At 47.1% G+C, this 10,000-nt stretch overlaps 2 protein-coding genes across 4 annotated transcripts in view; one reads left to right on the top strand and one right to left on the bottom strand.

Moving 5' to 3' along the window:
* Positions 1–1,956: 1,956 nt before the first annotated feature.
* Positions 1,957–3,827, bottom strand: LOC125310828 (achaete-scute homolog 5-like). 2 transcript variants are annotated; one of them, XM_048268548.1, is made up of 2 exons: positions 3,742–3,827; positions 1,957–3,546 (listed from the first exon to the last, which is right to left on the bottom strand). In XM_048268548.1, exon 2 carries the CDS (start codon positions 3,542–3,544, stop codon positions 3,071–3,073), a length of 474 nt encoding a protein of 157 aa, XP_048124505.1. In that variant the 5' UTR covers positions 3,545–3,546; positions 3,742–3,827; the 3' UTR covers positions 1,957–3,070. The 2 variants fall into 2 exon arrangements, with proteins under 2 accessions (XP_048124505.1, XP_048124506.1); XM_048268549.1 differs by having other exon boundaries at positions 3,652–3,750.
* A 68-nt stretch (positions 3,828–3,895) lies between these two features.
* Positions 3,896–10,000, top strand: part of prdm4 (PR domain containing 4) — a 24,963-nt gene continuing 18,858 nt past the window's right edge. The window contains exons 1-5 of one of the 2 annotated variants that reach the window (XM_048268547.1): positions 3,896–4,022; positions 4,677–4,737; positions 4,846–4,958; positions 7,051–7,218; positions 7,810–8,406. In XM_048268547.1, coding sequence (XP_048124504.1) covers positions 4,847–4,958; positions 7,051–7,218; positions 7,810–8,406 — 877 coding nt within the window. In that variant the 5' untranslated portion in view covers positions 3,896–4,022; positions 4,677–4,737; position 4,846. Of the gene's footprint in view, positions 4,023–4,086; positions 4,206–4,676; positions 4,738–4,845; positions 4,959–7,050; positions 7,219–7,809; positions 8,407–10,000 lie in introns of those variants that run through there. The other variant, XM_048268546.1, reaches the window with a different exon arrangement.

The raw sequence follows: 10,000 nt of genomic DNA, 5'->3' as shown, positions 1-10,000 counted from the left end.
CCACAGCATATAGGCTAGCCGCTAGCTCATATCCCTGTGCGTCCCACAGCATATAGGCTAGCCGCTAGCTCATATCCCTGTGCGTCCCACAGCATATAGGCTAGCCGCTAGCTCATATCCCTGTGCGTCCCACGCTAGCTCATATCCCTATGCATCCCACAGCATGTAGGCTAGAGTGCGGTTCGGGCCGCAAATTTCTGTCCGAACCTGGCCCGTGTCTGACAGAATTGCATCCGAACCCGACCAAAACCCAACAGGCATTTTGATTTTTATGTTTTATGAAACTACAGTGCCTCTGTCACTGATCCATATGCAGCATCGACGTTCATTGGGGCAACTCGAGGAAATCCTCATCCAGTTGAACGAGACGACCTTATAGTCTACCGGTAGCCTATGTCTTTACCACAGTATGCAACGCATACTCCTAAAATCTCCTAATAGGCTAACAACTTTTTTTTTTTAACATCACCCAAGACTGTGCTTATGTGCATATGTGCTTATACATACAGTCGGCAACTAGTCATAATTGTGGTTACCCCAGTTGTCACGTGGGTTACCATGGCTGAAAGCCCCGAGGGGAAAACATCTCGCTTTGGATTGCATGTAATCTAATGGAGGTGCAATCGCTTGAGTACAGAAAGCACCTAAAAAATATTAAATCTTTTAGCAAACATCACTAAGCGGCACAAACCGTTTCAACTGAGACCAAGGAGGTTAAGGGTAACATTAAGTTCCCTCATTTTGCTAATTCAGTTAAGCGGCCAGAACTGTCTCGAGTGTACTCATTGTAGAACTGCTTTCAATGGCGGACTGTGTAGCTCGGTTTAGCAAGCTAACCCTTTGCCTTAACATCACATACTACGTAAGTTGCATCTGAATTTATTCTCACATGAATGCACATTCCCTACAATGGCCGTGGGAATAGTTTTAACAAGTAATGTGTACCAGTTGGTTATGTTACACTGACGATATAAAGTTAGCCAGGTAGCAACCTAATGATGCTACCATTGAATATAGCTTCCAGAGAAATTTGTCGTCAACATTGGGCAATCGAGGGTGAATTAAGTTGTTAGCATACACTGGGCAGTTAAGTAAACACAATTCCTTCAAATTATTGTGTTCAGAAACAAGCAGAACTCCACCTGAATGTAAAACGAATGTATAAAGTCTAACTGTTAGCTAGTTCGCCCATTGACTTCCATTGTGTGAGGTTAGCATGCTTTCCCCCTCATGGGGGGCGGTAACCTTTCCCAACGTCTTAACCGACTGGATGTATGTGCATAAACATTTGTTTATGTAGTCGTGACAACGCATGTGCATTTCAGGCGGCATGCCCGAAATGTATGTTGTCCACCTGGGTGATTGAGCGAGCTGTGCAGACACTAGAGGTGTGTGTGTGTGTGTGTGTGTGTGTGTGTGGTGTGTGTGTGTGTGGTGTCCTTCCTTGCTCTTCAGCACAGGGCAGCTATCCTCTAGCCCACAACCTCACACACCACACACACACAACCTCACACACCACACACACACAACCTCACACACACAACCTCACACACACAACCTCACACACACAACCTCACACACCACACACACACAACCTCACACACCACACACACACAACCTCACACACCACACACACACAACTTCACACACCAGTGCAGACAGACAACAGACTTCAAGTTCAAGTTTAATTATACAGCAGCACATACATTTTACATTTAGTCATTTTACAGACACTTTATTCACAATGAAGAGATAAGGACTAACATCCCAGCTACAGTGCAGAGGAGAGCTTAGGTAGGAATGAGCACACTGCATCAATCAATACTAGCATACTGCATACTGCATACTGCACACTGCATCAATCAATACTAGCACACTGCATACTGCACACTGCATCAATCAATACTAGCATACTGCATACTGCATACTGCATACTGCATACTGCATACTGCACACTGCATCAATCAATACTAGCACACTGCATACTGCACACTGCATCAATCAATACTAGCACACTGCATACTGCACACTGCATCAATCAATACTAGCACACTGCATACTGCACACTGCATCAATCAATACTAGCACACTGCATACTGCACACTGCATCAATCAATACTAGCATACTGCATACTGCACACTGCATCAATCAATACTAGCATACTGTATACTGCACACTGCATCAATCAATACTGTTACTGGAGGATTAGAGTGCAGACGTTATAAGCACTAGTCAAGGTGTAGCAGGAGGCAGTGGAGGGAAGTGAGGGGATTATTGTAGCCTACACACAGTGCTCATCATGTGCTTTACATGTTCTCTATAGTAAGTAAGTATGTACATGTTCTCTATAGTAAGTAAGTAAGTAAGCAAGTATGTACATGTTCTGTATAAGAGACTTAATCAAGTTTAACAACTTCAAACGATCTCCATTATCATCATTTAGACAGAGGTGTACAAGTCTGGCTTCAAAAAGTTAAAGAAAAAAACAAAGTCCTACCACATATGTGTTCCAATATTTCACTAAATGACCACCACTCCTTAGCACAGGTAGATTGGCCACCACTCCTTAGCACAGGTAGATTGGCCACCACTCCTTAGCACAGGTAGATTGGCTATTCTGTGAAGTCATCTGTCCCTTAGTGCACAGGTGAAACCACCTTTACTGTCTGAAGCCAGACTTTTTCCACTCTGCATTTAGATGCTGGACCTCACTGGCACCTGACTGGAATGACTTCTCCTCTGGAAAGGACCGGAGCCAGAGGCTAGGTGGGCAAGTGGCGTCTGGATATGGACCACACACACTCTGGATATGACCCTCACACACTCTTGATATGACCCTCACACAAAACTCTCAAACTCTCAGCTGTCCACAGCAGCACAGCTTCACCAAAACATTGTGTGTGTGTGTGTGTGTGTGTGAGAGAGAGAGAGAGCAGCACAGCTTCACCAAAACATCTGGCCATCAAATACACAATGATGTACAATTTGGTTTGCAATTTGCAATTCGCTTTGGACAAAAGCTAAACTAACATCTACAGCGTCTGTCCCTTTCCCCAGCGCCGGGCAGGTTCAGGACGTTCTGTCTCTGCTCCAAGCGGTCACTTCTGGGGAGGAAACGGACCCACGCGCCTCCGCGGCTCGTGGTAGACCGGCGCTCAGAACCTCCTGCAGGTGTTTGATATAGCTGATCGCCGCGCGCAGCGTCTCCACCTTGCTGAGTCTCTTGTCTTCGAGTTCGTATGGAAGATGCTGGCGGAGGCGCGCGTATCCCTCGTTGACACAACGCACGCGCTGCCTCTCCCGCTCGTTGCGCTTGCGGATGAACGCAGGCTCGAAGGAGTAGTCGTACACGCTGATGTGCGCGTTGAGGGGCAGGTAGGAGAGGTGCGCGCCGTAGTGTTGTCCGCACACCGGTTCCAGGTAAGTTGGCTCGAGATGGAACTGCAGCCCGAGCGCGTCTATGAACGGATGGGTCTGCGGGTCCACGAAACCCCCTGTCCGGGAGTAAGACAATCGTTCTAGGACGTCCCGTGAAAATGCCATCACTGGAAAATATATCAGAGAATAAGAAACAGCCAGACTAACAATAAACAGATAAACAGCCTAACGAATGAACATTTTCATACAACATAACCAATATCTAAACAGACCATAATAGCCCAGGTCAAGCGCATCATCACCGTCTCCATTACCAACATCCTGAACAGGACGCAGGGATAGTTTGGGCTTTAGCTGCTCACCTCTGGACCGTTAGCCTCACAACTGCCGCTGGCGGCTGGGCACGAGCGTCACCCAGGCTACTTTGCCAGATTCTCCGTCTGTCCCCGCGATGTCCGTTTAAAAGGGGAGAGTGCTCGGGTGAGGGGTGTGATCTCGTCTGCAGGAGGGAGGAGAATTCCTCACCTGTCCCAGTAGTAACCCGCATTCCGTTTTCCGCAGACAGGTGATTGACTAGCTGAGGCCACATTAAAATTCAGCAAAGAGAAGGGACGCTCTGCGATGCCACTTTGTTTCCTTTTGGGTGAGTTGACATTGTCGCTCGGGACTCCACACCAAAGTGCTGTTTGTTGCAGGTTTGCGCATGCTCAGGCGGCGAGCTCTGTCAAGCAATCATGGACCCTGAGAGTAAAAGCTGTCAGGCAGTGTGTTGGCTTTTAACTTTATTACTCCAGAGAGCCAGACCGGTTTGACTAAACCACAAAAGGTTTGACTTTGTCTTTGCACGAGAACTTGAGTGCAAACTCTTTATGTAGTTAAGCTTGAGCTTGTATAGAACTCAGGAGTTTTGTATGAGTTTGCTAACGCTAATTTCATACTTAGAGTTAGCTTCCATGATGTAGCTAGTTAAGCTTTGTTTATGTTGATGTCTAGGTCGTGGAGTGAGGCAAGGAAAGCCGCAATGGCTGTGCTGTTGTGCAAAATAGTCTCAATGTCACGTTTTAGTGTGATCTGGAACTCGCAGATGTGTGTAAAGCATCAGTTTAGCAACGTGTTGTACCCAGAGAAAGCAAATTGTAAGCTGACTAAGATAGCTAACTGCAAGTTAGCTTTGGATGTAAGTTAGCTTGCAGTCAACAATAGATGTTGGCTAGTAGGCTAATAGAAGCTGGCTAGCAGGTGAGTTCTCTGGTCTTTGGTGACTTTGCGTCCATTTATAAATGTCTTCTTCCCTCAGCTCGAAGAGACATGCATCGTTCTCCACAGCACCGGTAGTGGGAAATACGAACTGAAGCCAGGTAAGCCATGTAGAGACAGTCTTACTCGCATGAGCTAACGTTAGCTCGCCTGTGCTGTGAGAGGTTGTGACTGAGTGAGCAGCGCCTGACGGTGCCGTCCGGTTGCAGGATGAACGAGATGAACCTGAGTCCCGTGGGGATGGATCAGCTGAGCGTGCCCTCGGTGAGCGCGAGCCACCTCGGCCTCCCCGCCTCCCCCACGCACAACTCCATCACATCAGGTCAGTCGCGCGCGGGTCCTGTCATTAACTGGTACAGTGGGCAACTTTTGGAGCACTCTTGTTGGCATGGCAACAACATAGCTGGTTCCATGTGTTTTTTGCTCGGAGGGTCAAGTCAAGTCAACTTTATTTCTATAGCACATTTAAAAACAACTGAGTTGAACCAAAGTGCTTACAAACAAACATAAAACAATGACAATGGTACAACAACAATATAACATGGGGGGAAAATAAATAAATAATTGAAATAATACACAAATTGGTCAAAAATAAAATAAAGAGTGTGTGTGTGTGCGTGGGGGGTCATGATAATTTGCCTGCTGATGTTAAAGTTCTCCAGAAAACAATTGTTGCTTAAGCATCAGGGAAACGTGCTAGAACAAACACACTCAGGAACATTTCCTTTTCATAGTCGGAGTTAGTATTTATTAAAAAGCAAAGTTATGGCACTGTTCAATCCCGGCACCACCACCATTGCACACACACTACCACAGCACCTTATCCTGGTCAATGCATCACATGGTCAGTCCGTACCAGACCTTTGTAATCCTTTCATGTGAGATTTTTATGTGTGCAAGATGTGTGTGTGTGTTGTGATATGATTGTATTGGATGTCTGTCCCTCGGGATGAAAACATTATCTATCTATCTATCTATCTATGTCTATTACATGTGTGTGCGTATCACATGTAATATGTGTGTGTGCCTGTGTGTGCCATCCTGACTGTGTGTGTGTTGTGTGTTGTGTATGTGCTACAGTGGCGGATGCTCCTCTTTGCTGCTATATTGTTCTTAGAGGGCAAAAATGATCCCAATACCCCGAAAAGGCCAAACCGTATACGTTAGAGTTGTGAGACATGGTAGCTGGCTTGGCTACATTTTACCTGTTCACTTTGGGGGAGTTTAATAGGCTATTCGGTAGCCTACTGGAGTTATTTATCTGTGACTATTCTGTACGTTCATCTGCCTTGCTGTTTTATTTTGAATCTCCCCTAGTGGGGAAGACTATCAAATGGCTTTTAAAATTCAAGTAAACATTAGCATAATGTAGCCAGGCTACGCAGTTATATAGGGAGCTATCTGGCTACAACTTAGCCTAAATACACAACTGAAACAAAAGCAAGTCACAAACTCTGTAACTCCACATTACGGTTTTGTTTACAGTAGCCTAGGATATGTACAAAAACAGATAGAAACCGACTGTATTGCTCACAAATATATGAGAATTTGAGCTTCAACTTGCCTCTCGACTTCACCTGCCAACACTAACGTTAATATATCCCTGAACTTGAACCACTTCCTGTCAGATCGCGACATATGCTGTCGATCAAAAAGAGTCCAGCCTCCAGACGGTTCCTCCAATCATCAATCATCATACATTGCGTCCGGCGTCCGGGCCATCCCACAGTCCCATTCACTCCCAGAGACGCCGGGATTCTCTGGAAATGACGATTTTGTGACGCTTGTCCAATAAACGTGTAGCTTTTCTGCACTGAGATCAGCCCACTCTGTAGTGCCATTGAAAGTCCAGTGAAGCCGAGCGTCTATGTTTTTTTTGCGTGGTTTTTTGATGGATCGTGTCGTCACAGCAATGTATCAGGGGTGCGAAATCACGATAAATGACCGACAAAACCTTACTGCTTACTAGCCATGAAGATGAACATGTTTTCAGCATGTTCTAGTTGGAAGATAGGCTAATGTAATACAGTATTATTTGATGCAATTTTCTGTGATATTTTAGAGGAGGCTGAGCTTCCCCTGTAGTCTTCTATCCTGACTCTGTGTGTGTGTGTGTGTGTGTGTGTGTGTGTGTGTGTGTGTGTGTGTGTGCTATCCTGACTGTGTGTGCTATCCTGACTGTGTGTGTGTGCGTGTGCTATCCTGACTGTGTGTGTGTGTGTGTGTGTGTGTGTGTGTGTGTGTGTGTGTGCGTGTGCTATCCTGACTGTGTGTGTGTGCGTGTGCTATCCTGACTGTGTGTGTGTGCGTGTGCTATCCTGACTGTGTGTGTGTGCTATCCTGAATGTGAATGTGTGTGTGTGTGTGTGTGCTATCCTGATGTGTGTGTGTGTGTGTGTGCGTGCCCTCTTCAGCAGGCATGCCAGCAGTGGCCATCCCGAGCTTGGCGTCATCTCTGGGGCCGTTGCCGTCGGCGCTGTCCCTCATGTTGCCCATGGCGCCGCTGGCCGAGCGCAACTACCCCCTGCCCCCGCCCCCCTACCCCCATCTGGAGAGCAGCTACTTCAGGCACATCCTACCAGGTACACACACACACACACACACACACACACACACACACACACACACACAGCCAGGTACACACACACACACACACACACACACACACACACACACACAGCCAGGTACACACACACACACACACACACAGCCAGGTACACCAACACACACACACACACAGCCAGTTACACCAACACACACACACACGCACACACACAGCCAGGTACACCAACACACACACATGATCATATTGTAGACATGATGAGCAGGAGTAGCTACTGTGGACATGATGAGCAGCATGATGAGCAGCATGATAAGCAGGAGTAGCTAGTGTTGGAACAGATCAGGATCAGATATGTTCTGTTCAGAATGGCAGCCAGCACTGTTGAAGTTGTCTCACCCATGTCTCATCTCACCTGCGTCTCATCTCACCCATGTCTCATCTCACCTGTGTCCTGTCTCATCTCACCTGCGTCCTGTCTCATCTCACCCATGTCTCATCTCACCTGCGTCCTGTCTCATCTCACCTGTGTCCTGTCTCATCTCACCTGTGTCTCATCTCACCCATGTCTCATCTCACCTGTGTCTCATCTCACCTGTGTGTTGGTCTGCAGGTATCCTATCGTACCTGGCGGACCGTCCCCCGCCCCAGTACATCCACCCGAGCAGCCTTGGCATGGACGCAGCTCTGTCAGCGGCCAGCAGCGGCCCCCCAGGCCTGGACCCGTATGGGGGGGGTGCGGGGGGGGGTCTGGAGCCGTTGGGGATGGTGGGGGTGGGCGGTCTGGACGCGGACTCTCGGCAGGTGGGGGGGCAGGGCGAGCATGAGGTGCAGGTGTCGCTGGACGGGAGCCTGGGGGGGGCCATGGAGTCGCGGGGCAGCAGTCCTGGGGGGCCGCTAGGCGGCATGGAGGGGGGGCGGGGGGGTGTTGGGGTGATGCCCCTGGAGTTGCCCCCTGCGGTGCTGGAGCAGGAGCATATGGGGGGGGACCGCGGGGGTGGGGGGGAAGTGCTGCACCCGTCGGCTGAGCTCGGCGGGGGGGTGGTGAGCGTGGTGCTGACGGGGTCGGCCACGCTGGGCATCGGGCTGGAGCAGGTGACCCCAGAGGTGACCCTCGGACCAGAGAGCGGCCTCGTGCTGGTCAACAACACGCTGCAGCTCGACGACTCCACCTCCAACAAGGAGAACATGGCGACCGCATACAACATCTGTGAGTAGATAAACAACAACAACAACAAATGCACACAAACAAACATGGCGACCGTATACAACATCTGTGAGTAGATAAACAACAACAACAACAAATGCACACAAACAAACATGGCTACCGCATACAACATCTGTGAGTAGATAAACAACAACAACAACAAATGCACACAAACAAACATGGCGACCGTATACAACATCTGTGAGTAGATAAACAACAACAACAACAAATGCACACAAACAAACATTGCGACCGCCAGGGTAGGAATTTCACGGCGGCCACGACGGCCATGGCCGTCGTTGCCCCTTGCGTTGTCCGTGATGCCCCTTTGAAAATCAGAGGTTTACAAGCCACGGTAGCCTTGGTGCCCCCTTCTTTCAATATTCTGCTTTGCGTCCTACTAATAGCGATTTTTATTTAGCCTATGGCCTGTCAAAATAATCTTGGCATTCACAGCGCAAATTAATTTAGTCTTTTACGCAGTGGAGAAAGTGACAGCGCAAGAAAGAAAGTGCGTCCAAATTCACCCATTCTTCTCAGTTGAACTACTCGCGAAGTAGCCTATTCATCACACAGACATCACAAGTATCACATGACAGAGCTTTTTCTCAGCTTTTAAACGATGCGCTAATTGCTGTGGTGAACGGTTCGCGAGAAAAGTAAATTATATAATTCAATTTATTCATAAATTCTACTGAAGGTTTTGCGTCCATCTCCCTACCCATTCATCTCGTTGGAATACTTCACGAACCCTTCGTTTAACACATGACAAACCATACAGTATATAAGAATAAACAGCAGACCTTACCGAACACAAAGGTGTAAAGCAGCCCCCTGTACAGTTGGCCGTTCCAGTTTTGAATTTGCAGCAAATTTCGACATGCATGGATGTCTCCAAATTTGGGCTTTAAGTTTTACAATGTGTTTAAATTGTTCCACATGATTTCATAACGGGCCAAATACAAAATAAATGTTACAAATATCGCCTAGATAGCATAGATAAATCAGAGGACCATTGACTAAGAGTTTGTGAAAGTAGCCTTAATGATCACAAAATGCTAAGCATGCATCTATAGGCTATTTGAGTTTCTTAAAGCTGAGCTGTGCTTAAATTGTTCAACAGCCTACATGATTTCATAACAGGCCAAATATAAAATACATGTTAAATATAGCCTAGATATCTGTAAATATTAGATGATCAGAAGATTTACAGTGTAAAATGTCATGTTTCATGTTTTTGTAATGTTTCATACAGTGATGCAGGTCTACTGCAGTGAATAGGCTAAATACAACTTTGATCATTTTTATAGCCTACTACTGTACAGTTAACTTTGGCCTTGGTGCCCCCCCACCAAATATGCCCAACTGAAGGCCAAGTGGCCTTGCCCCCAGAATGGTGAAATTCCAAGCCTGGCGACCGCATACAACATATGTGAGTAGATAAACAACAACAACAACAAATGCACACAAACAAACATGGCGACCGCATACAACATCTGTGAGTAGATAAACAACAACCTCAAATACACACAAACAAACATGGCCATCTGTGAGTAGAGGCATAAACAATAACAGCATCAAATACACACAAACACTG

Source organism: Alosa alosa, chromosome 17 (assembly GCF_017589495.1).
Source record: "Alosa alosa isolate M-15738 ecotype Scorff River chromosome 17, AALO_Geno_1.1, whole genome shotgun sequence".
In the NCBI taxonomy this organism is placed as follows: domain Eukaryota; kingdom Metazoa; phylum Chordata; class Actinopteri; order Clupeiformes; family Clupeidae; genus Alosa; species Alosa alosa.
The sequence above is the reverse complement of the archived record's forward strand: the minus strand, read 5'-3'. Positions and strand labels throughout refer to the sequence as shown.